Source organism: Chaetura pelagica, unplaced genomic scaffold, assembly GCF_000747805.2.
Source record: "Chaetura pelagica isolate M959 unplaced genomic scaffold, ChaPel_1.0 scaffold104, whole genome shotgun sequence".
In the NCBI taxonomy this organism is placed as follows: Eukaryota; Metazoa; Chordata; class Aves; order Apodiformes; family Apodidae; genus Chaetura; species Chaetura pelagica.
Window position 1 is genome coordinate 6,042,005 of NW_009953786.1, and position 27,800 is coordinate 6,069,804.

Consider the following 27,800-nt stretch of genomic DNA (forward strand, 5'->3'; position numbering starts at 1 on the left):
TCTCACAATCCTTTGAAGCTCAGAGATGTGCACCAAAAAAGAGAGGCAGTTCTTCTTAGAGGAGCTGAAGCCCCATACTTTCTCATCTGTGAAACGGTGCCATAATCCCAAGAGCTGTGTTAAATATTAACTAGTTTGTCCACCGCATCTTGAAATGATGAAGTGCACCATAAATGACAATTGCTATTTATAGAACTTACTTTGGTTATGGTTTTGTGAGGAAGATAAACCAAAGATGCTACTTAAAATGTTGCCATGTAAAAAGCATACAATTTCATCTACCCAAAATTGCATTCTTAACCATTCACTGCGCAAAGAATTGGCAGAGAGTTTGTCTGTACATGACTCCAGAGAGTGTTAATTTAAAATGTAACCTATTGAGGAAGATTATCACACTGTCATGCTTCCCCTCAATTTTTGTGTTCAATGTTATGATAGTCTTCCAGGCTCCTTTTGTTTTTAAGCCCACTGAAATCCTGTGTAATAGCTATATATGAAGTTTGGTGTTGAGATTAATAACAATTTTAGGCTTTTTCCCAGCTGAAAAGTTCCCCTTAGCAAACATTGACCATTATTTTCCTACAAAGAATTGCATGCACACACACAAAGCCACAATCACAGAATCCTTTAGGTCCAAGGGGCCTCCAGCGGTCTGTGGCCCAACCTCCTGATCAAAGTAAGTCCAGGCAGAACAGGTTGCCCAGGGCTTCATTCAGTCAAGTTTTGAATCTCTCGAAAAACAGCCTGTGCCTGTCAAATCACTCCAGTAAAGGGAGCTGTCCCACCACGCCTGGAATCCCAGTGAGGTCATGGCTCTGCACCTGCACTGAGACTTTTCATTTCTCCTCTTTGCTTCCCATGCTGCCTCTATTTCTATTCAATCTTCTTTTGCGTTCAGAAGAGAGGCAGAGTATTCCTAGGGCTGGCCATGGCTGCTGGAGGGAAGGATGTCAAGCATATGGTGGTAGAGTGCAGACCAAGTAATAGGATTTGGACTGATTTAATCTTTATTTGCAACTGTGCTGCTGTAACTGATATTTACCAATACTGTTTGTTATTCAGTAGGTCCAATGGGTATATGTGCATAAACCAAGTATGTGAGTTCAGATATTTCTTTACAAGAATCACAAATGTGCATCAGCTGCTGAAAGCTGGCCCCTCTGTTTTCATTTTCTCATGTTCTCTTTTTCCATTTCTTGGCAGAGGGACAGAGCAAGGAGGGGAATGAGTTCCTAAAGTACTTTGTGCTGGAAAACTTGATGTCATTTGTTGTAAATACAGTATATAGTAGTTGAGATAACAACCTTGAAAACCTCCATTAAAGTAACAAGCAAAGTAAAAAAAAACCCAATAAACTCTTACTCACCCTTTCTGCGTTAAAAAGAAAGAACACCCCCCACACATAAACCAACCCTGTATGTAACTGGAAAGGGATTAAGAAACTTCAGATGGTTGTTTAAAAAAAAATATTAAAAAGTGGGTGGAGAAAGTAAAAAAGAAATGGTTTCTATTGACTTGTTATTTCTTTTTTTTGGAAAGGTCACTGAAAATTTACACAGTGGCAAAATAACAACACAATTAGTATCTGTCCTATAAAACTAAATGTTAATATATTTCAGATTCTCCTCTATTGACAAGTGGGACTGGTATTCAACATGGACTTCTCTAAATGAGTGCAGGGCAAAAATTACCAGATACAGTTATGAGTTTCTATAGCAATTGCTGTCAACTTTCAAACTGTAAAGGAAATGAGATGTAATTAAAAACTGTCTGTAGGTTTATTTTCTAGGAAGAGTCTTCTTTTAATTTTATTTCTGATAGATATAAAAGACAAAATTTGATAATGAGAGTTAACCTTAAAAGCACAGTAGCCCCTTTATCTGGTGATTAAAAAAAATCCCATTGGAAAATAGTATTTAATTAATTGTCATTGCATAGGAATTATGGAATTAGGGATCCTAACATTTTTAATATAAATTATTTCTTTGTCAGTGGCATTACCTTTCCAAATTTAAGCTCAGTGCATAACAACAAATTAATTACCAGCTGTGTAAAAGGACGATTAGAGTACAAGTGACTTCATTTGAGAAAGGAATCTCATTAATAAGGAGGTTCAAATCGCAGTTTTTCAACTGAACAGGAGATATTATTTTTATTAATATATTCCTGCATAAAAAAGCAGATTAATAGTCTTCTCTGTTAATTCATTTAAATATTTTAGCAGTGAATCAAAATACTGTGCAATCAAAGCAATAACTTTTCATTTATGTTGTCTGTATATTAGAATATTTCTATTCATATAATCTATGAGGAGGATACAAAACTCACTGAGTGAAGCTCAGATCTCTCCCACTGAGGTGCTGTGATAGACACACACAGGCACACCAGCTACACACTTGAGCATGTCTGTCTTTACTTGCCAAGACAATGGTCTGTCTTCCATGCCTCTGCCCTGTGCATGGAACAAGGTGCTGAGCAAGGAACTTCTATGTAACTTGCTCAAGTCTGTGTGAGTTGTTTTGTTTGTTTGTTTGTTTGGGTTTTTTCCGTCTTTGTCTGCCGTTGGCTTTGTATTATGTACTGCTGTAGTTTTCAGCCACCTTCTAGTCAAGTCTAAATACATCTTTAGCTCACCTTATTTGCAGTTTTTGACTGCTCATTGAAGGAGGCCATTGTTTTAGAATTGGGGGAGAGAGGCATACAAGAAGTTCATACCTGTGTTTAGTAAATAGTATTCTCTTTTTCAGAGGCTGTGCCTGGAAATTCGCAGTTAGTGCAGGCTTGGTGGTATCCTGACTCGTCAGCTGAACTCATCCAGTCTTTGTTCACCCTGAGCTGAGCATGAGTTGAGTTAGGCTCTCTGCAGTTCAGTCTCAGGCTGCAGGCATCCATTGGCTCCTTTCCATGCAGGATGCAGGAGTCTTACTCCTTCAAAACCTCCATGCTGCATCCCAGGAAGAAAGAGACAGAAACCTTGATTGGAAAGCCAGAGTGTTGGAGAGTGAACAAGGAGAGGGGAGCAGGGGGGCAGTTTAGGAGGCAAAGAATATTGCAAATTTTATTACTTCTTCTGTGAAGGGCTGTTACCTGATTCAATTCCCAGAATAATCATTCCTCTGTTGGGATTGGAACTGCTGGGTGGAGGATGCTGCTCTCTCAAGCCTCTGCCCCACTGAAGCAATAGTTGGAAAGCGTGAAACAGGTGCCTTTAGTGGCAGCAGGAAAGGACAGTCTGTGCACTTGAACACTGCTCTGCCTTCTCTTCCTGAGAAAAAAGGCTCCTAGTTGAGTGTAGGAACATCTACCTCAAACTTAACACATGTGGTTGCTAACTGTGCTTTTTGTTACCTCAATGCCTGACTTGAGACCCTGGGGCCTGGCTGGCAGAAGTGTTGAGTCCTCAGAGCTTCAGCTGTAGTAATAGTGAGCTGTGCTTTGAACATATTACACATTGTGTAATGCTCGGTGCTCAGAAGCATCAGGTCCCAGGTATCTCAGATAGGGAGCAAAATTAATAGATGCTTTTGATCTTAAGGTTGCTGTGCCCAGGTTCTCAGTCTGCAATACAAGAGACAGCAATACTGCCTCAACTCACTGAGACATGTGGAAGAAGACAGAAAAAGTATTTAATATTTTTAAAGCATTTAAATATTGTAGAACTGAATGCTTCATTGGGAAGCTCATAAAAGAAAGAATGTGTCTTTAGAGCTCTGTTTGAATATTGCTCAGTACTTAAGGTGCTTGGGGTACATGTTCAGCAGTGCAGGAACGCAAGCAGTGATCATTAACCGTTGCCTCTTCTCTGTGTTCAACAGAATGAATTCTTGTGGAAAGATTAATACTTGATTGTCATACTGAAAACAGCATCATAATGTGTCTCTAAGATGAGAGTATCTTAGTGTTCCTCTGGCAGCCTTAATTCTAACATTTCAGAATATCTGAATGTTTCATTGAAATACCAAGTGTTGTGTTAAGGCTCACTTCTGTGGGCCATTTCCTGGTTGTTTTAAATTGAAAACTGAAAAATGGAGATATTCTCTTGTATATCATCACATTCTTATGAGTCATCAGTGTAACATGATTACAAGCTTTCTAGAGTAATTCTGCATGTATATACCGCTATAATTATTACACATACAAAATATTAGATATAATTGAGAGTTTATATGAGCATAGTGGAAGAATCATGCTCTTTTCAACCATCTGTGGAAGTGCTTTATGTGTAAGTCTTTGCCTTCTTTGAATATCTTTCCTGAGGAAATTTGCTCCTCCTTCAAAGGTAAATAAAGCTGTTCTGTGCTGTGTTATTTTGTGTAAGTAAGATACAATACTTATACCTACAGAGAGGGTAATTAGGAGGTTATCCTGCAGCCCTTCTTTTGCAATGAGTGTGCCTTGATTTCTGGCTTTTAGTGATATAACTCCACTGACCAGCTGTAACTCCAATAATACATCAAGAGGTTGTCTGCGGGATGCTAACGTGTTTACATAAGCAAATGTGAGCAGCACCAATTGGACATCATTGGTGTATCAGTAACTTAGTTTAACACACAGGATAACACACACCCTGTGTGTGAGTCTCACTCCTCAAGCCAGTGTAGGAGAGGTTGGCCAGTGTAGGTATGTTGTAGATGTACTTCATATCAGCAGAATCAACTTCTTGCTGCGAGAATTGTGCTGACACAGACCTTTTGCTGATACAAAGGTACCTTGTTAAGAAAGAGAGCTTCAAGCTTTCCAGAGGAAAACAAGTTTTACCAGTTCACACTGTGAGGAACTAATTGCTGTTGTCTAATAAGGTAGTAGTTCAGTTTTCATTTCATACCTGGGAAAATGGCCTTGCATGTAAAGTGGGACATTTTGTTACTGATACACTTTACTAGGAGATGTCATTAGAGATAGATAACATAAAAGGGAGATTTAAAACTGTACATTGAAAGACTACATATAAACTTACTTTTGAACATAAAGCCCAGCAGAGGCATCTTGGCAAGATTTTAGTCTCTGAAGGAAAAGCAAGTTCTTGTATGATTCTTTCTTTTTCTATTGATTTAATTTACTATTGGGTCATTGTAGTCATGCCATTTTGCTAAAAATTATGATGATCTGGCAATCACAGACTCACGGAATGTTGGGGGTTGGAAGGGACCTCTGGAGATCATAGAGTCCAACTCCCCTGCCAGAGCAGGATCAAATGTAGGGCAGGTCACTCAGAAATGCATCCAGATGGGACTTGAAGGTCTCCTGAGAAACCTTTCTGGGGAGCCTGTTCCAGTGCTCTGTAACACTCACAGTAAAGAATTTCTTCCTCATGTTGAGGTGGAACTTCCTGTGCTCTAGCTTGAATCCATTTTCTCTTGTCCTATCACAGGGCACAAGTAAAAAGAGGTTGTTCCTTCCTTCTTGATGCCGATCCCTCATGTATTTATACACATTAATTAGATCCCCTCTTAGTCGTCTTCTCTCCAGACTAAACAGCCCAAGGTCTCTCAGCCTTTCCTCCTAAGGCAGGTGTTTCAGTCCCTTAATCATCCTTGTAGGCCTTCATTGGACTCTCTCAAGTAGATTCCTGTCCCTCTTGAACTGGGGAGCCCAGAAACGGCTGCAACACTTCAGGTGGGGTCTCACCAGGGCAGAGTAAGGGGGGAAGAGAACCTCCCTCTATCTGCTGGACACAGTTTTCTTAATGCACCCCAGGATACCATTGGCCTTCTTGGCCACACAGGCACGTTTCTGCCCTATGGATGCTGTTCACCAGGACTCCAAGGTCCTTCTCCAGAGAGCTGCTCTCTAGCAGATCACCTCCTAGCCTGTACTGGTGCATTTTGTTGTTCCTTCCAAGGTGCAGGACTCAGCATTTGCTCTTGTTGAACCTCATTAGGTTCTTCTTTGCCCAGCTCTCCAGTCTGTCCAAATCTTGCTGAATGGCTGCACAGCCTTAAGGTGAATCAGCCAATCCCCCTTCCTGCAGTGGACACTTGCAGCCCAGAAGCCTGTGCTGTGCTGCATCAAAAGAAGCATGGCCAGCAGGTTGAGGAAAGTGATTCTGCCCCTCTACTCCACTCTTAGGAGCCCCTACCTGGAGTACTGTGTCCAGTTCTGGAGCCTCCAACACATGGAGCTGTTGGACCAATTCCAGAGGAGCTCAAGATGACCAAAGGGCTGGAGAACCTCTTCTGTGAAGACAGGCTGAGAGAGTTGCGGTTGTTCAGCCTGGAGAAGAGGAGGCTCTGGGGAGACCTTATAGCGGCCTTCCAGTACCTGAAGCCAGTGAGGGAGTTTTTAAGCAGCGATAGAACAAGGGGCGTAATAGCTTTGAACTGGAAGAGGGGAGATTTAGGTTAAACATTAGAAAGAAATTCTTCAATGTGAGGGTGGTGAGACACTGGAACAAATTTCCCAGGGAAGCTGTAGATGCCACCCCCATGGAAGTGTTCAAGGCCAGGTTGGATGGGGCTTTGAGCAATTCTTAAATTTGTGGCTTTGTGAGTGCATGTGTAGAGTTTTGTTTTAATTAAAAAAATGTTATCTTATTTAGTGGTGGGTTGCAAGGCTAAAAGTTCTCTGAATGTATCATAAATTAATAGCCACTTTGCATCTCCTGATCTCCTGTATGGTAGGAGCTTGTTAGGTCTCACAATCCTTTGAAGCTCAGAGATGTGCACCAAAAAAGAGAGGCAGTTCTTCTTAGAGGAGCTGAAGCCCCATACTTTCTCATCTGTGAAACGGTGCCATAATCCCAAGAGCTGTGTTAAATATTAACTAGTTTGTCCACCGCATCTTGAAATGATGAAGTGCACCATAAATGACAATTGCTATTTATAGAACTTACTTTGGTTATGGTTTTGTGAGGAAGATAAACCAAAGATGCTACTTAAAATGTTGCCATGTAAAAAGCATACAATTTCATCTACCCAAAATTGCATTCTTAACCATTCACTGCGCAAAGAATTGGCAGAGAGTTTGTCTGTACATGACTCCAGAGAGTGTTAATTTAAAATGTAACCTATTGAGGAAGATTATCACACTGTCATGCTTCCCCTCAATTTTTGTGTTCAATGTTATGATAGTCTTCCAGGCTCCTTTTGTTTTTAAGCCCACTGAAATCCTGTGTAATAGCTATATATGAAGTTTGGTGTTGAGATTAATAACAATTTTAGGCTTTTTCCCAGCTGAAAAGTTCCCCTTAGCAAACATTGACCATTATTTTCCTACAAAGAATTGCATGCACACACACAAAGCCACAATCACAGAATCCTTTAGGTCCAAGGGGCCTCCAGCGGTCTGTGGCCCAACCTCCTGATCAAAGTAAGTCCAGGCAGAACAGGTTGCCCAGGGCTTCATTCAGTCAAGTTTTGAATCTCTCGAAAAACAGCCTGTGCCTGTCAAATCACTCCAGTAAAGGGAGCTGTCCCACCACGCCTGGAATCCCAGTGAGGTCATGGCTCTGCACCTGCACTGAGACTTTTCATTTCTCCTCTTTGCTTCCCATGCTGCCTCTATTTCTATTCAATCTTCTTTTGCGTTCAGAAGAGAGGCAGAGTATTCCTAGGGCTGGCCATGGCTGCTGGAGGGAAGGATGTCAAGCATATGGTGGTAGAGTGCAGACCAAGTAATAGGATTTGGACTGATTTAATCTTTATTTGCAACTGTGCTGCTGTAACTGATATTTACCAATACTGTTTGTTATTCAGTAGGTCCAATGGGTATATGTGCATAAACCAAGTATGTGAGTTCAGATATTTCTTTACAAGAATCACAAATGTGCATCAGCTGCTGAAAGCTGGCCCCTCTGTTTTCATTTTCTCATGTTCTCTTTTTCCATTTCTTGGCAGAGGGACAGAGCAAGGAGGGGAATGAGTTCCTAAAGTACTTTGTGCTGGAAAACTTGATGTCATTTGTTGTAAATACAGTATATAGTAGTTGAGATAACAACCTTGAAAACCTCCATTAAAGTAACAAGCAAAGTAAAAAAAAACCCAATAAACTCTTACTCACCCTTTCTGCGTTAAAAAGAAAGAACACCCCCCACACATAAACCAACCCTGTATGTAACTGGAAAGGGATTAAGAAACTTCAGATGGTTGTTTAAAAAAAAATATTAAAAAGTGGGTGGAGAAAGTAAAAAAGAAATGGTTTCTATTGACTTGTTATTTCTTTTTTTTGGAAAGGTCACTGAAAATTTACACAGTGGCAAAATAACAACACAATTAGTATCTGTCCTATAAAACTAAATGTTAATATATTTCAGATTCTCCTCTATTGACAAGTGGGACTGGTATTCAACATGGACTTCTCTAAATGAGTGCAGGGCAAAAATTACCAGATACAGTTATGAGTTTCTATAGCAATTGCTGTCAACTTTCAAACTGTAAAGGAAATGAGATGTAATTAAAAACTGTCTGTAGGTTTATTTTCTAGGAAGAGTCTTCTTTTAATTTTATTTCTGATAGATATAAAAGACAGAATTTGATAATGAGAGTTAACCTTAAAAGCACAGTAGCCCCTTTATCTGGTGATTAAAAAAAATCCCATTGGAAAATAGTATTTAATTAATTGTCATTGCATAGGAATTATGGAATTAGGGATCCTAACATTTTTAATATAAATTATTTCTTTGTCAGTGGCATTACCTTTCCAAATTTAAGCTCAGTGCATAACAACAAATTAATTACCAGCTGTGTAAAAGGACGATTAGAGTACAAGTGACTTCATTTGAGAAAGGAATCTCATTAATAAGGAGGTTCAAATCGCAGTTTTTCAACTGAACAGGAGATATTATTTTTATTAATATATTCCTGCATAAAAAAAGCAGATTAATAGTCTTCTCTGTTAATTCATTTAAATATTTTAGCAGTGAATCAAAATACTGTGCAATCAAAGCAATAACTTTTCATTTATGTTGTCTGTATATTAGAATATTTCTATTCATATAATCTATGAGGAGGATACAAAACTCACTGAGTGAAGCTCAGATCTCTCCCACTGAGGTGCTGTGATATACACACACAGGCACACCAGCTACACACTTGAGCATGTCTGTCTTTACTTGCCAAGACAATGGTCTGTCTTCCATGCCTCTGCCCTGTGCATGGAACAAGGTGCTGAGCAAGGAACTTCTATGTAACTTGCTCAAGTCTGTGTGAGTTGTTTTGTTTGTTTGTTTGTTTGGGTTTTTTCCGTCTTTGTCTGCCGTTGGCTTTGTATTATGTACTGCTGTAGTTTTCAGCCACCTTCTAGTCAAGTCTAAATACATCTTTAGCTCACCTTATTTGCAGTTTTTGACTGCTCATTGAAGGAGGCCATTGTTTTAGAATTGGGGGAGAGAGGCATACAAGAAGTTCATACCTGTGTTTAGTAAATAGTATTCTCTTTTTCAGAGGCTGTGCCTGGAAATTCGCAGTTAGTGCAGGCTTGGTGGTATCCTGACTCGTCAGCTGAACTCATCCAGTCTTTGTTCACCCTGAGCTGAGCATGAGTTGAGTTAGGCTCTCTGCAGTTCAGTCTCAGGCTGCAGGCATCCATTGGCTCCTTTCCATGCAGGATGCAGGAGTCTTACTCCTTCAAAACCTCCATGCTGCATCCCAGGAAGAAAGAGACAGAAACCTTGATTGGAAAGCCAGAGTGTTGGAGAGTGAACAAGGAGAGGGGAGCAGGGGGGCAGTTTAGGAGGCAAAGAATATTGCAAATTTTATTACTTCTTCTGTGAAGGGCTGTTACCTGATTCAATTCCCAGAATAATCATTCCTCTGTTGGGATTGGAACTGCTGGGTGGAGGATGCTGCTCTCTCAAGCCTCTGCCCCACTGAAGCAATAGTTGGAAAGCGTGAAACAGGTGCCTTTAGTGGCAGCAGGAAAGGACAGTCTGTGCACTTGAACACTGCTCTGCCTTCTCTTCCTGAGAAAAAAGGCTCCTAGTTGAGTGTAGGAACATCTACCTCAAACTTAACACATGTGGTTGCTAACTGTGCTTTTTGTTACCTCAATGCCTGACTTGAGACCCTGGGGCCTGGCTGGCAGAAGTGTTGAGTCCTCAGAGCTTCAGCTGTAGTAATAGTGAGCTGTGCTTTGAACATATTACACATTGTGTAATGCTCGGTGCTCAGAAGCATCAGGTCCCAGGTATCTCAGATAGGGAGCAAAATTAATAGATGCTTTTGATCTTAAGGTTGCTGTGCCCAGGTTCTCAGTCTGCAATACAAGAGACAGCAATACTGCCTCAACTCACTGAGACATGTGGAAGAAGACAGAAAAAGTATTTAATATTTTTAAAGCATTTAAATATTGTAGAACTGAATGCTTCATTGGGAAGCTCATAAAAGAAAGAATGTGTCTTTAGAGCTCTGTTTGAATATTGCTCAGTACTTAAGGTGCTTGGGGTACATGTTCAGCAGTGCAGGAACGCAAGCAGTGATCATTAACCGTTGCCTCTTCTCTGTGTTCAACAGAATGAATTCTTGTGGAAAGATTAATACTTGATTGTCATACTGAAAACAGCATCATAATGTGTCTCTAAGATGAGAGTATCTTAGTGTTCCTCTGGCAGCCTTAATTCTAACATTTCAGAATATCTGAATGTTTCATTGAAATACCAAGTGTTGTGTTAAGGCTCACTTCTGTGGGCCATTTCCTGGTTGTTTTAAATTGAAAACTGAAAAATGGAGATATTCTCTTGTATATCATCACATTCTTATGAGTCATCAGTGTAACATGATTACAAGCTTTCTAGAGTAATTCTGCATGTATATACCGCTATAATTATTACACATACAAAATATTAGATATAATTGAGAGTTTATATGAGCATAGTGGAAGAATCATGCTCTTTTCAACCATCTGTGGAAGTGCTTTATGTGTAAGTCTTTGCCTTCTTTGAATATCTTTCCTGAGGAAATTTGCTCCTCCTTCAAAGGTAAATAAAGCTGTTCTGTGCTGTGTTATTTTGTGTAAGTAAGATACAATACTTATACCTACAGAGAGGGTAATTAGGAGGTTATCCTGCAGCCCTTCTTTTGCAATGAGTGTGCCTTGATTTCTGGCTTTTAGTGATATAACTCCACTGACCAGCTGTAACTCCAATAATACATCAAGAGGTTGTCTGCGGGATGCTAACGTGTTTACATAAGCAAATGTGAGCAGCACCAATTGGACATCATTGGTGTATCAGTAACTTAGTTTAACACACAGGATAACACACACCCTGTGTGTGAGTCTCACTCCTCAAGCCAGTGTAGGAGAGGTTGGCCAGTGTAGGTATGTTGTAGATGTACTTCATATCAGCAGAATCAACTTCTTGCTGCGAGAATTGTGCTGACACAGACCTTTTGCTGATACAAAGGTACCTTGTTAAGAAAGAGAGCTTCAAGCTTTCCAGAGGAAAACAAGTTTTACCAGTTCACACTGTGAGGAACTAATTGCTGTTGTCTAATAAGGTAGTAGTTCAGTTTTCATTTCATACCTGGGAAAATGGCCTTGCATGTAAAGTGGGACATTTTGTTACTGATACACTTTACTAGGAGATGTCATTAGAGATAGATAACATAAAAGGGAGATTTAAAACTGTACATTGAAAGACTACATATAAACTTACTTTTGAACATAAAGCCCAGCAGAGGCATCTTGGCAAGATTTTAGTCTCTGAAGGAAAAGCAAGTTCTTGTATGATTCTTTCTTTTTCTATTGATTTAATTTACTATTGGGTCATTGTAGTCATGCCATTTTGCTAAAAATTATGATGATCTGGCAATCACAGACTCACGGAATGTTGGGGGTTGGAAGGGACCTCTGGAGATCATAGAGTCCAACTCCCCTGCCAGAGCAGGATCAAATGTAGGGCAGGTCACTCAGAAATGCATCCAGATGGGACTTGAAGGTCTCCTGAGAAACCTTTCTGGGGAGCCTGTTCCAGTGCTCTGTAACACTCACAGTAAAGAATTTCTTCCTCATGTTGAGGTGGAACTTCCTGTGCTCTAGCTTGAATCCATTTTCTCTTGTCCTATCACAGGGCACAAGTAAAAAGAGGTTGTTCCTTCCTTCTTGATGCCGATCCCTCATGTATTTATACACATTAATTAGATCCCCTCTTAGTCGTCTTCTCTCCAGACTAAACAGCCCCAGGTCTCTCAGCCTTTCCTCCTAAGGCAGGTGTTTCAGTCCCTTAATCATCCTTGTAGGCTTTCATTGGACTCTCTCAAGTAGATTCCTGTCCCTCTTGAACTGGGGAGCCCAGAAACGGCTGCAACACTTCAGGTGGGGTCTCACCAGGGCAGAGTAAGGGGGGAAGAGAACCTCCCTCTATCTGCTGGACACAGTTTTCTTAATGCACCCCAGGATACCATTGGCCTTCTTGGCCACACAGGCACGTTTCTGCCCTATGGATGCTGTTCACCAGGACTCCAAGGTCCTTCTCCAGAGAGCTGCTCTCTAGCAGATCACCTCCTAGCCTGTACTGGTGCATTTTGTTGTTCCTTCCAAGGTGCAGGACTCAGCATTTGCTCTTGTTGAACCTCATTAGGTTCTTCTTTGCCCAGCTCTCCAGTCTGTCCAAATCTTGCTGAATGGCTGCACAGCCTTAAGGTGAATCAGCCAATCCCCCTTCCTGCAGTGGACACTTGCAGCCCAGAAGCCTGTGCTGTGCTGCATCAAAAGAAGCATGGCCAGCAGGTTGAGGAAAGTGATTCTGCCCCTCTACTCCACTCTTAGGAGCCCCTACCTGGAGTACTGTGTCCAGTTCTGGAGCCTCCAACACATGGAGCTGTTGGACCAATTCCAGAGGAGCTCAAGATGACCAAAGGGCTGGAGAACCTCTTCTGTGAAGACAGGCTGAGAGAGTTGCGGTTGTTCAGCCTGGAGAAGAGGAGGCTCTGGGGAGACCTTATAGCGGCCTTCCAGTACCTGAAGCCAGTGAGGGAGTTTTTAAGCAGCGATAGAACAAGGGGTGTAATAGCTTTGAACTGGAAGAGGGGAGATTTAGGTTAAACATTAGAAAGAAATTCTTCAATGTGAGGGTGGTGAGACACTGGAACAAATTTCCCAGGGAAGCTGTAGATGCCACCCCCATGGAAGTGTTCAAGGCCAGGTTGGATGGGGCTTTGAGCAACCTGGTCTATTGGGAGGCCCATGCAAGGGGGATCATGTTTAACGTCCCTTCCAACCCAAGCCATTCTATGATTCTGTGATTACTGTTTTGTGTGAAGTGCCTTTCAACAACTTTATACAAATGGTAATGCAATCTATGTAACTTAAAAAAAAAATATTAAATTTCAGAAATAAGTGTGCTACAGTTATAATTCAGGAATTTCATACAAATTAGATAGTAGAGGAAAATAAATTAATTGGAACTTTAAGGAACAATTGCTTCCTTTTCCATATTTTGTCACCTGCTTCATATGGAGATGGTGGGTTAATTTTAAAAATAGTCAGTAACTTAAATGTTATGACAATCATTTTAAATAGACAAAGTAAATTGTATGTTTGTTGTTGTGTTTTTTGTTTGTTTGTTTGTTTTTTTAAATGGCTATAGGCACTTTGTGCAGTGCAGGAAGAGGAAGGTAAGAACAGGAGAGTACTCAAAATGTGATTTCCATTGTATTTGTGTCATACAAGTTCCTAAATCATAAAAGAGATTACAAGAAATTATGAAACTAATTAAAAGAAATATAAGAAATGAAAAATAGAAATTAATGTGTGGTGATTATTCTGAGATGAATTATTATTGTGCTCTTCCTTTAATTATACTGGAAGACTTTTTTCATTATAAAATTGAAGCTGAAATGGGCACATAGAGTCAAATCCACCTAATTTGATTTACCTCTCTAAAAGTTAAGTGATTTGTCTGTACGTGCCTTATGATGGAGTGTATAATTATTTGTGATTCTCCCTGTTTACAGTAGAGCTGAAGGGACTGGCTTAGGCAAGATACCTTGCAATATCTAGTGCTGAAACAGCCAATGGCATCCCACAGAATTATGCTTCTGCTCAGCTTTTTCTTGCAGATACCTCTGCTTCCGCTTGGAAACCTTGCCAGATCCAAAGAGGATAGAATAATAGGCATCAAGTTAATAATAACCAGGTATGACTTCAAAAGGTGAACTGAGTAGGAGTGACAGCTCTTTTGCCTGTGGTTGAGAGCCTTCATTTCCTGCCCCAGAGGAGTCCTGGGCATGGCAGTGCCATTCCTCAGTGTTGTGGAAGCTCAAGTCCTTTCCAAGGTGATGCAGTTCAAAGGGTCGTAGTGACATAGAAGTCAAGCAGTGCACTACAGGCTAAAGAAACTAATCTGTAAGTTCAGGTTTTGCTCTATTTTGGTGTTCCTGGGAACATTGGTGTGAGAGGGGAAATGGTGAATTTAGGCCCAGGCAGAAAAATTTGTTATGGCTCACTCTGCTTTTTCCTGAGGCACACAGCTGAGTTTCCTGATGTGCCCATTAGTGCTACAGCTGTGTATGTTCCCTTTTTATGTGTGCCTTGTGTACAAAATATATTGGGAGGCTAGTTGAGTATCCAGAGTTATATTTTAAGTAGAGATAAAAGTATTTACAGTAGGCCAGGTTGTCAAACACCAGCTGGAAACATTATACTCAGGAGCAATGTAGAGAAATGCAGGAGGGTTCTTCTGTGACATCATCTGCAAACCCAGCTTGGTAGGGTCTGATATCATATAGTACTTATTTATTGTAATTATATATCTATAACGTACCCATGTCCTTGAATAACATGAGACCAATTGACAGAAATGATTTTGCCCAGGAACATAATTTATTTCATTTTGTTATTTTTAATTTTTTTTTAATAGGAGGTCAACAAGCAGGCATGGCTTGGGAAGCCAGGAATACTTTGCAGAGCCTTTTGTGAGCAAAAGTGAGAAATGCTTTTCAACCTGCTGTAGCACAGGACTGGTGGACTAGTTCTCTTGTAAGAAGAAAGGAAAACTGGGGCTAATGCTTTTGAACAAGCATTTTTCTAGCCTGTGCTGTAAGAAAATATGTTTAGGACATTGAATGTCATGATTTCTTGAAATAAATTCTGTGTACCCGGAACCTTGTCAGAACTGCCATGAAACACTGTAGTGGGATTATATTGGAGCTCACTGTGTTGGAGTATATATATGCTGCACTTCCATAGGAAATCCTTTTATCACTTTACTGTCAGAATGCTGAACTATTCTTAACAGAAAGATTTTGAAATTTAATATTTTACAATTATCATCTGTTTTACCTAAGTCGTATTAGGAAAGAAAAGACTATTATCCCAACCCCTAGTTATAAGGCAAGCAATGCCTACATTATCATGAGGTTTTTAATGAGTTTCTTCTGAAGAATGAGTTTGTAGCAGAAGAGGATAGTTGTTAAATCATAAACCTTATCTATGATTTTTATGTATTGTAGATCCAAGGAACCCCAGTTATGACCCCAAGGTTTCTTTATGGTAGGTGTTGTAGCAATACCAAATGCAGTATCAGTCCTTGCCAGTAGAAGTTGATTTTACTGTGCAGTGTCAGGTTTTCAGAGAAACCATGAATCAATTGAACAGTTTTTAACCATTTCATATAAAGGGATGTTTTGGCTATTCTGATTTTTGAGCAGCAGTGTCAAACAAATTGTAATAGCTTCCTGTGCTATGATACATAAACTTCTGCCTGTGTATCTTTGAGAATGTCTTAATCTCTTGAAGATTGTACTACACTGTTGTCGTGGTTTGGGCCTAACCCACCAGAGAACCAGCAACGTGCCCACTCGCTCACTCCCCACCTCACACTGTGGGATGGGGAGGACAAAGGCCAACTAGAAGCTTGTGGATTGAGACAAAAAGCCATGGAGGCTTCACTCACTGTTTATGGTCATGGGCAAAACAGACTCAGCTTGGGGAAATGTGATAATTTAATTTAGCACTAATCAAATGCACACAGGACACAACACAGGACTTACATATGTTACCCCACTCCTCCCTTCTTCCCGGGCCCAAATCCCTTTGTTCCCGGTTTCTCTCCCACCTTCCCCCCAGCGGCACAGGGGGACAGGGGATGGGGTTTAGAGTCAGTTCACAGGCTGGTGGCTCCTGCTGCTCCTTCCTCCTCAGGAAGAAGGATTCCTTACAGTCCTTCTATTTCCCCATGGGAGATGAGTCCTTCACGAACCTGTCCAACATGAGTCCTTCCCAGGAGGTGCAGTTCCTCAGGGCAAGCTGCTCCGGGGTGGGCTTCCCACAAAGTCATGGGCTGCTTCCAGAACAGTCACCTCCCCTGGTGTGGGGTCCTCCGTGGCTGCAGATCCAAGTCAACAGGCTGCATCTCCACACCTGCTGCTGCCTTCAGGGGATGCTCCTCCATGTTTCTTCTCCATGGGGTACAGGGGGACAGCCTGCCATCTCACCATGGGCTGCAAGGGAAATTCTGCTCAGGCACCTCCTTCTCCTTGTTCCTCACCAGCCTCGGGATCTCTACTCCAGCACTGCTTGCACCTTTCCAGCTCAGCTCTTCCTCTGCTCCCTCTGCTCTCAGGTCTTATATCAGTTCTTGCATATGTTAATCACAGAGGCACATCTATTGTCTCTCTAATGGCTCAGCCTTGGCCACCTGAGCTGGGGGAGCTTTTCCTCCCCCACTACCAAAACCATGCCAAAACCAAACCAGCACAATTGCAATGGTCTTTGTGTTCTTGTTCCTTGCTCTGCCAGTTGTTCTTGAAGAAAAAAACATTTTATAATAAAGTTGCATTTGGGAAAAATGAATATATATGTAGAGTGGATTTGTCCAGCTTTACTTACACCCCTGAAAAAATGAGATTTGTAATTGAATTTTTGAACTGTACTGTAGACTTGGTCTTTCAGCCAAGTGGCAGCCCCTCATGTATTTCTTTATAGCTTTTATTTTTTTCAAATTTACATGGCCCCAATATCTAGGGAGATTTAATGGTAATAAAAGACCCAAACCCTCAAAATCCAATTTTGCTTGAATGAACAAAACATTATGAAAGGAATTGGAATTCACTTTTCCATAGACTGAACAAAAAAAGCAGTACTGGAGGCTGCAGGCAGAACCTGGGGAAGTAGACCCAAGAGTCAGTTCCTTTTTTGCTCTGTGACATAAATTAGGACAGCAAATTTCACTGTCCTCTATGGAGAATGTCCAGTGTTGAGGAATCCAGTGGTAAAGGAAAAAAGCCTCAGAAACAAAGCAAGCCATTTATTCAGATATGTAGGTTGAAGTACAGAGAAAAAGGAAGACTTTGTAGTTATTAACTAGTGTCTTGTATTGTGCTTGGGAGTTAAGTTTTATAACTTCATGTTATATAATTTGACAGGTTGAATATTATTGCAGTGTATGGTACTGAACTTTGAAAAATATCTGAAGTTTTAAGTAAGATTCTGTTTAATGGTGGGTTTGTCATTGATTTTGTTGTGAATGCTAAGGACAGTTTATGGGAATGGGAGAGGTGGACTTGGGCAAAGATAGGAAGATGGACAGGAGCAGAGGAGGAGGATGGAGAAATTCATAAATTCAGAAGCAGAAAAATAAAAGAATTAGAAACTAAAAATACTAGTCCAAGGTGGGAGAAATTAGAGGAAGTTTCTCCTTGTTGCTTTGGTTCACTCTCTCCTTGCTAGCCTCGCTTTCATGACCTCTTCTGCTTGGGTCTTGCATTCCTCCCTGTCAGAAACATGTTCTTCCCAGCTATTTGGTCTGGTGAAATATTCATAAAATGGAAGGATATATGTTAATTACATATTAGAAAAAAGTTGAATCTGGTAGATGCCTTCCCTGGGTAGAATTTTTTTAAGTAGACTGTTCCTTTACTATGTACGCAGTTATTTTTATTATGGAACAAAAATAAACATGCATATTAAAAACTCAATCAAAGCCTTTAAAGTTCTTTTGCTTAGTTTTCAAGTGGAGCAAACAGAACAGATCAGTCTGACCCAGGAGACAAAGCTGTGGTCTCAAAGTGACTATTATGGTTGGAAAAATTTTCCATATCCAAGATTCAGAAAGATAAGTTCTTTTTCCACAGAATAGGCATAAGTGAATGTTTACTTCTTTTCTTGAATTCTTGATAAGTGGCTTGCTTAGTATGCATAGTCTGAAAGCCAAGTCCTTATTTTAGGAGGTAATTTAAACTGAATTGCACACAGGAGCCTGAATGCATCAATTTAACAGAGTTACAAAATGATATGACCATTTTTGCTTTAACTGGAGAGAGCAGTTCAGAAGGAAACTTCAGTAAGCTTTTTTACTTCAGTTGCTTAATGTCCCAGCCACCTGACCTTGCACTTTCAGAAGCTCTTCTTTATTGACTGACACCTTGGTAATTTTTTTTTCATGTAAAATCTTTGACTACAAACATACGGGAGTTTTATCTGAAGTAGGAAATAATTTTAAATAGCTTATTTTTAACACAGGTAAACATGGTTCACCTCATTACTATGGCCCTCACATAGAATATGTGTTCCTAGTCTCTAGCGATAAGTAAATATTTATTTTGCAGAAGCTGTTTTTCAAAACCTTGTTCATGAGCTGTCCATTAATCACATAATGCTCAAATGTGGGCATAGGTCTTTGTTTCAGGAATTTCTGATGTTTTGTGTCAAGTCACATGTTCATTATGTCTATAAGTTACTTTCTAAGCAGTTTAAAGCACTGATTTGTTTTCTAAAACATAATATATAGTCAGTGTATCCTTGGCAGTCTGTTCACTCCTTTTCTCACCATCATAGTTCTGGAAGTTGCTCCTTTAACAGCCACGGCTTGGATGAAAGCAGATCAAATTCAGGTCTTTGCTTCTGGAACTCATCCCAGCTTTCAGCTTCATGCACTTAGGGTATATTCATTTTGGGGCATTTTGTGAAGAACACCTTGTATGTAGGCTGTTTTATGCTCTTGACTTTGCCTCAATTCAAGATCAAACTAATTTCTTTCACTTTTTAGTAACTGCTGAGTATAACACTTTGAAGGCCCAATTTAGGCTCGATTGAAAGAAAGATTTCTTTATTGGCAGTTTTACAGGAGTAGCGAAAATTGTTAAATAAAGGCCAGCATAGATATAAAAATAAGTATGACTGAAGTGTATAACAAAAAAAGTTTTGTCAACCTGATCTTATCATTGTGTTGCAAAATATGTCTTTAAAATCTTGTGCAGTGCAAAAATGTCTTGCTCCCATTCCTTGAGAATGCAGATGTTTCTGTCTGTGGGTATTTCTGAACATTCAGTGGGATAAAATCCATTAGTTCTGGCAGGTCATTATATATGCCTCAGTGAGGAATTATGAAGCTTCCCATCCTGGCTGTTAGAATTTTAAATTTCATTAACAAGAGGTTTTTTTTTTTTAAAATGTCTTGATTGGTCTACATTTAAATGTAAACTGATTTGTCTGGGCTCAAAGCTTAAGAGGAGGATAGATCAATATGTCTTCTCAAGGAAGACTCTTGTGCTCCTCTGTCACACACAGCTGTGATTGGTGCAACCTTCTTTAATCAGATTGGACTGTTTCATCCCCCAGTGTGGGAAGCCAGTCAAACCATTTTATCCAATTCTTCTCCATAGTTGGCTACCTGACATGCAAGTCTTCCAGCAATTTTCTGGTAGCGACTAGTCAGGTTTTTCACATGAGGCAGCAGGAGCCTGGCAGCATGCAAACCTTTGAGGGGCCAGTTGGGGAAAGCTCGTATTTCAGGAAAGCTTTATCCATTGGACTGTGGCATTTCAAGCAGTGATATTATGATTGCCCCACCAGGTCCCTGGAATCTTCCACTTTGGCCAGGTCTCATCATCAGAACCTCAACATGATTTTTTTTTAATATTTAACGCTATTCCGTGTTCATTCTTTCTGTCATGTTGACTCACATTCACTTGACTTCTTTGCCTGCTACTTGCCAAAATTCAATGTATTTAAACATATATATGTGCACTGAAAAGCTTTGGGTTGCTCTCAGTCAGCAGATTTCTTAGCTACATGTTTAACTTTTAAGCCACCTGGTCATTTAGGAATGCACTGTTGAGTTCCCCAAGGTAGTTCTTCAGATGCTGTAAGTCAACCATATCTTTAAACACTGTATTGACTTGGAGCTTTAGAAATAGGAAGTTGGAGAAGAGATCAGAGACAAAATAGATGACAATGTGGAGTGGAGATTTTTGGGTGCTGATTTGAGGAGGAATTCTAGTTATCTGCATTTTCCTTCCTTTTTTCTTTTTTTTCCCTCTGAGTAGAGGGAGTTCTTCTCTGATATGGCTTTGACTGCAGACACTTGAGAAATTTATGGTCTGAAGGCTGATAATTGCATGAGAATCATCCAAAGACCAGTTCTGCAACTACGTGTTTATTCATGGCTCAGATGACAGTGCTAAGAGCTGCTAGCCAGATAGCTGAGTGAATAATTTTTGTCTGCTACATCATGAAAAAAGTGTGATGTGTTCCAGTCTGTAAAAAAAAACAAAAACAAAAAAAGAAATTACTGATATAAAATAAAAGTGTGCATTGCAGAATTAAAATGCGTAGCAAATCAATTTGGTATAAATATTGTACATTCTTACATTAGAATAATAATTTTTAAAAAGCAAAAATCTTAAATGTAAAGCTCTGCCTATCAAAATGTATACCCACTCTGCTGATCATCTGTCAATTTCTTTTTTTTTTTCCTGTCCAGTCTACCAATAATCATCAGTAAGTTGGGGAAGGAGGACCATTATGCCCTATCATGTATAGTTAAATGAGCATTAGTGAATTAATTAACACTGGTGCTTAACCTGGCATCTTTAGGTCTTAGGTTTAATGCATCTGTAGAGATAAAGCTGTGGCTGTTCAGAACCCTCATGGATATTGCTCCAGGTGTTCTACTTTACCTCTGGAGGAGTGGGTGGATTGTGTTAATCAGTCTACAGAAATATCAATATGTTTGTGGAAGTCTGACACTTTTAAAATTAATAGGAGTTTTGCTACTGAAGCAGGATATGATGATCCAAGAAAGACAAGCTGGAAGTCTGGGGAAGTGACACCATCAACTTAACTTCTTCATGCTTCTTAAAATATAATTACTTTTATATACTGGAGTGTGGAGAGAAAAAGTACTTTCAGCTTGGAAAAGAAGCAGTTTGTATTCTGCACTGAAAGTTGTAGCTCAAAATCTTTCTTAAACACAAATTTCAATACATTCCGTTTATCACTATCCTTTCTCTAAAAATAACTCAATCATCAATAGCAGATTGTACAGTTCTACATGTAAGATAGCATGGATTGTAGGTTTCCAAGGTCATTTTAGCTTAAAGTCTGTTGGTTGGTCTAAGCATCCCAGTTTGAGCAGCTCTGCCATGAGGTACCTTTTGAGTTCACACCCAATACTTTATTTCTTAGGACTTCCACAGTTCAGTTGATAAACTGCTTTCAAAGGTCAGAAAGTGCAAAATCTTGCATATGAGCATGTGAGAAAGGACAAGGCAAAATATCCATACTTCTGTGGGGAATAATACTGATATAAAGTGGACCAAATTCCTGTGGCAGTGCAATACTGCTGAGATTGTGGGTAAGGCACAGATGATTTCTGCTGGGAACATTGTATTCCAGGTAAATAGATTCAAATTAATTAAAAGAAACAAAGTGATGACTGTGCCTTTTTTTTCCCAAGCTTGTCCTGCCTGCCTCTATTTAAATTGGACTCTGGACTGTTTTGTCTCGAGACTGAATGTGACAGCATACTTCAGGCTGTCATCAGTGCCCCAATAAGGGGAGCTGTCTCCTTTCTGAGAGCAGAGACAGGGGTTGGAAAGTAGACTTCTGCCTCCAGCCTCCTGCCTGATGGTGATGAAGCTGCCAATTTCAAACTTTCAAAAAGACTAGAGTTTAAGTTCATACTAGAGGAGCCACGTATGGCCTTGGTCTAGCTGGATGGCTGTGAGATTTACAGTACTAGTATATGACTTAGGAGCACACTGTTCATGGTGAAGAGTCCAGTCTGTCACACATGCATGCATCCTTTCAGCATAAGTGTGTTTCTTTAGGCATTTCTTTACGTTTTAGAAAGTTCTGAGCCTTTGCCAGAGCTGCGGGGCTCTCAGCTTATTTCAAGATCAGTAGGATGATGGCCAAACACGGAGTTGGTTCCTGGTGTTGGAAAAAAATGCCTGTTTAATGACTCAATGCTCTTGTCCTGTAAATGAAGGAAGGTATGAATATTTACTTTCCTGCCAGGACTGTTGCATTATTAATATCTGTACAGCTCTTCTGTATTAAATATTCTTGTATTTTATATTTAGTGGCACGTAAGAGAGCCATGTGGAACCAGTGGCTTTTCTCAGGGGCAGTAATCCAGGAGCTCCCTGGTTGGAGGTGTCACCTTAATGTGACAGCACCTCACATCTCATTGCTGTTTCTTCCAGAGACCTTGAAACTGGCAATTTTGATTCTCCCAAGTGTTGGTAATGATGTTAATGCTACATAGGCTTGGCCTGGTCTGTCAGCCTAAGTAAAATATTCTGAACAGGAAATTCATATTTCTGTGTCTTATACGACACAGCTGAAGTGCAAAGTGTTTAGCTGTAAGGATAGTGAAGGCAGGCAGTGTATACAGTGTTATGCAGCATTTCTCAAAATCTATTTGAAACTTTGGGCACAAACAGCCAACGGTGCTGCATTATTTTATTGCCACTTTTGGTTCCTGGACTTGGTGATGTGCCCAGTCTTGCTGCTGTTCTGATGAAAGTAGGATCTGTTCTGTAGCCTTTAGTTCTTTCATTTGTATCGTAGGCTTTTCTCTCTGGCCACTTCACCTTTTTTTTTTATTAATTTTTTTTTTTTTTCTTGGTAAATAGGTGAACATTTTATCAGCAATTTTTCATGTTATGAACTTAAGCTCTTGAATTTTTATTGTGTATGTTTGTTTATTGCAGCTGGTGCTCAGGATAAAATTGGCTGGGCATTTGGCTTGGGCTTGGAGAGGCTGGCCATGATCCTGTATGATATCCCTGACATCCGACTGTTCTGGAGTGAAGATGAACGCTTCTTGAAGCAGTTTATTGTGCCTCACATTTGGCAAAAAATAAAATTCCAGGTAAAGCAATACATATATGATAATAATTTTCTGTCAGTAAGAAGTGTTTGTAGCCCTAGCGAACATAATTAAAATTCTGTGCCATTAACAGATTAAGTTTTAAAGCAACAGCTTTACAGCTCTCATGATTCTCTGATATACTGCAATAAAATCCAGGTTTTTATGGCATTTTTTTCAGCCAGAGTTGCTGTTGATACCCAGTAAATATCTCTGTTTTGAGTATACGTAAGCATGTATTTAACTTCTAAATTTACCCAGAAGAGGGATTGATTTAGGCCTGTCTTTCATCTGGTTATGTTCTTGAAGTGTGACCATAATTTTGTTTCCTTATAAAAATGTGTTTGATGCTAAGCGTTCAAATATTCTAATACATTCCAAACCTTTCCCATTGTTTTCACCCTACATTCGTTGAAGTCAATGTGAATTGCATTGTTAAAACTTCGGCAAAACGCTTTCTGAATGTACCTCGCTGTCTTCAGGATGTCAGCTCGTTCCTCCAGGTGGTAGTGAAGGGAAACTGCAGGCTCAGCTTCTCTTTTCTTTTGTAACTCCTCTGCAGAGCTGACTTTTGTACGTGGCAACCTTGTCTCACATTTTGTGGTTGCAAAGTAATCAAACGTAACTGGATTGAGTGGAAATGCTACTTCCATAATATCCTTCAGCATGAGCCCAGGAAGGTTCACATCACCTGGTACTACTGGTCTTTGGGGGAGTGGAGCTGACGTAGCTGCGTAGATGCTTGATGAAGTCTGAAGTCCTAAAGCAGAAAAATGCTTTTTGCTGTTGTTTTTAACCATTTCCCTTTGTTGTTTTTGAACAGCTTGATTCTGGTTTTTAAGAATTGAAAATATAGAAGGGGAAATCAGCAGTGATAATGCTCAGATGAGCTCTGAGCTGTCTCCACATCAAATTAGTAGCAGAACTGATTTTTTAAAAAATTCCTAGCAATTCTGGCACATCTACTCTGGTAGAGTCAAAGTGGTGTTTAGACAGATTTGGGGAGTAGGTTGGGGGCTTTTTTTTTGGGGGGGGAGAGGGGTGTTTTGGATTGGTTTGATTTTTTGTTCAGATTTTTTTTGGTGATGCCATCATTGGGGTACTCAGATTGTAGTTACCATTAACAGAAGGGAGACACGTTTTTGCTACTGTTCCTGAAGGGGGGTCTGCCTGTAGGTTTCCCTGATCTACAGAATGTTTGTTGTTTTTTTAAATAAGAAATGCTCAAGTCATAAGTCATCTTCTTTTCAGCCCATGTCATTCTGGTTGGCTTTGCTCCTGAGGAGCACAAATTGTGCCTTGGTTTATAGATTGCAATCTGATCCCTGGTGTAACTAAAATGAGATTTCTTGCTTGCTTTAAAATTGTGAATCCAAGCCTCAAACTGATATTATCAGTAGATAGGGCATTTGGTAAAAGGCCCAGATTGTCAGAACGATATGGTCTGATGCTGAAGGCAAGCCAACTCTAAGTTGCATATCATTTTCATGTTCAGCTTCAGATAAAAGTCAGGACTAGAGGTGTAGTGAACCTGTCTGAAGATGACAGCAACATAGGTTACTCAGATGAAATGTCATGGTTTCTAGGAGGCTAAAAGTGAAAGAAATAGTTTTTCTCTGTCTTCTGTAATTTTTTGCTTCTTTGTTTGTTTAGGATTTTTGTTTTGCTTTGGCTTTTGTTTTCTTTTTGGAGTTTGTTTGTTTGTTTTTTAATTGGTGCTGTTTGGGTAACCTTAGCTGAGCAGGAGTCTCTAGGAGCACATAGTTTTGCACTGTTTTGCTGAGTAACTGTGCTGTCAATAGGAGGGTGAAGACAAGGTCTTGGTAGGTCTTTAAGCACTTTCTGCTGAGTGACGTTGGTTTTAGCTGGCATTGGTTCAACTTGGAACACAGAGGAAAGTTCTACAACCCAGAACTGATGTTGTAGAGAGAGACATGAAATTCAGCTTGCAGTCTGAAATATATTTTGAAGTAATATCATGAATCAGGAGATAAGATGTAACAGCTGGAGGACAAGGAAAAGAAAATGTCAGCTGCTAGTTTACTCTAACTTGGACCAAAGGGAAAGATCAGAGTAATATTACTGGGGCAGTAACTACTGCTTTAGCACATTAATGTGTTGGCAGTCATCATATCCCAGCAAACAGGCCAATGAAAAGTATACAGATTAGGAGAATGAGTGATATGGGAAGGACAGTAAGGGTGCAAAGATAAATCGTTTTGAGTCTTTTCTTTCTCTTCTTCTACAGAAAGATGATATGGCCAATGTTTTAGAAACAGCTTTTTGCTCCACTATCAGGTAGTTTTTAGCAACCTATTTTCTTTTTTTCTTTTCCTTTTTTCATTTTTTTCTTTTTTTTTTTTCCTCTTAACGTATGCACACACACACTTTCTGTTCTGTGTTTTTTTCAGATGTACTGTAAAACCAAGTTAGCAGACCTTTAGCACCTGTCTACCTTCTAAGGAGTCATAATTAATTAATCACATAGTTTATTAATTTCATATTTGAAGGAAAAATGTTAGCCTGTCTTGCAGTGTTGATGTTGTAAGAAATCTCTATGGATATTACAAAAGTGACAGGCTTTCTGCCTGCAAGGCCATGCAGTATTTTTCAGCCTGACTGAACTGAACTAAGGCAAATCAGATGTTTTGATAGCCTTTCATGACACAGATGGAATTCTGAAGCCTCAGAAGACCCAGGTAAATGTCCACCCTTGATGTGCTTAACTGAAACAGATCTTTCAACCTCTGGATACTCCTCAGATTTGATAATCTGCATATTACCAAATAACATAAGTATTTTTCTTTCAGTTGATTAAAAGTTCTTCAAATACATGAAGTCCACAATACATAGCAGTAACCCTTAATAACAGCTGGGCTAAATATATTCTTGTTCAAAAATGGGATTTAATGGAAGCATTTTATTGGGACTTAAAGTATATGGTTTGTGCCTTTTAACAGCCTGAATATGTCAGACATTTTCCTGTGTCATCAGTTCAATATACATGTGCAAGCTTCAGTAGGTCAAAAAGCTGCTTGGAAAAGCTGACAGTGCTTGTACCATTGTGGCCACTCAGCACAGCAGTGTCAGAGTGCTGCTCCCCACAGATCAGATTATTGCCTTGATTTGGATTACCAAATGGCCCCAGCTATAATTTGACACAAGTCACAGCAGCGTGAGGGATCAGAGGCTGGTATCTTGCCTTCAATCACATTCTTACAAAAAAAAAGATTTGTCTGTGGGCTGACAACTCTCAAGAAAAGCTACAAAAATGAAATGACGTTTAGGGAAGGAAGGCACTCACAGCTCAGATGAAATGCAGTGTGCCCAGAGGTGTTGATTAAGACGAATGGGCTCTGGCAGCAGGACGGTTCCTGGAACCTCCATCACTTTGCTGCCACAGCAAGCAAGTGGCATGTCATCTCAACTGACTGCTGATGCATTCTCTTCTCACAAAGTCACTTTCATTTGATGCTGCTGGTGGCTGCTGCTCCTGTTGTTTTAAATAATTACTTATTTCTATTGCAGATGAGCCTTGTGGCCTGGGCTGAGGTCACGCAGAAGCATGTTTATGCTGTTCTAAGGGAACCACTGGTACAGAGGGAATCTGGATCAGATTCCTAGCTAAACTGCAGACTCCCTCTGTGAGATGTTGGGAGTTGCTTTCTTCTTTTTTCCCACATTCTAGCCCCACCTACTTTTCACCACTCCCTTCCATCATCTCCAGGGGCTGCTTCTTCCTTGCATCTGCCAGCATATGCAGTCTCTCCAGGATCAGTTCCTTCATAATAACCCATTAGCTTCAATACTCAGAATAACAGACATTCTAACCAGGATAACTGATTGCTGCCAGGACAGACAAAGCTCCTAGAGCTGCTCAGCTGGGACACCTGAAGGGCTAGTCACCTTTGGCAGTGGAGTGAGGAGTGCTGATGAACAGCTTGAATTGACACTGTTCACCTCCCGCACAGCTGTAGCCAAAATAGTATATGTGACTCTAACCTAGCAGATACTCTCTTTGTTGAAAAGTGAACAGTCAAGGTTAGCAGAGAAGAGAAAAAGTGTATCTTCAGGAGGATGTAGTTATGTGGAAAGAAGTGATTCATTATATGGGAAAGGAAATCAAACTGGGCTCATCTTTCCCTTTGAAAATAGCAAAGGCTGCGCCTCACTCATTCCCATTTGCCTGTGCTCAGTGTGCCATAGGAATTAAGCCCCTATTTTAATGACACAGCATTTATCCAATACCCCAGTTTGCACTGTTTGCTACATCTGTGAGCACTTGTGTTCACACAGTTACACAGTACAACTTTTTTACCTTACTGTGCACTTTTCAGTTTTTTGAGACAGTCATCATTCCTGTGCATCTTTCCTGTGCACATACATATCTGATTGTTGCTGGGGCACATGTGGCTTGTCCTAAAGCTTTAGATTATGCTTAAAATGCACTGGCAGTTCCAAGGGGAAGCTTTTGCAAATTAAACCACCTGAGTCTATAACCTTTATTCTATGGTCAAGAAGGAGAGTATCTAATCTATAAGCCAGCCATTTCAACCAGTTTGTTCTTATTACATTCACTGCACAGGGTGGGTCTGTCTGACCTGTCATGAGTGTGTTACTCCATATAATTTATATTTATCTTCTTAGTCTGTGATTAGCTTTATTTTCCAATAAAAAGTAAATAGATTCACTGGCTGCTACATTTTCAGATATTTTTTCATCAAGATTAGGTAACTCCATGCTTAAACGGTTATTCATTTATTATGTT

At 40.0% G+C, this 27,800-nt stretch overlaps 1 protein-coding gene across 1 annotated transcript in view; it reads left to right on the forward strand.

Annotated features, from left to right (window-relative positions):
- The window catches only part of FARS2 (phenylalanyl-tRNA synthetase 2, mitochondrial), a 192,804-nt gene that overhangs the window by 73,188 nt on the left and 91,816 nt on the right, over positions 1–27,800 (forward strand). The window contains exon 4 of the mRNA XM_010000915.1: positions 22,875–23,035. Coding sequence (XP_009999217.1) covers positions 22,875–23,035 — 161 coding nt within the window. The remainder of the gene's footprint in view (positions 1–22,874; positions 23,036–27,800) is intronic.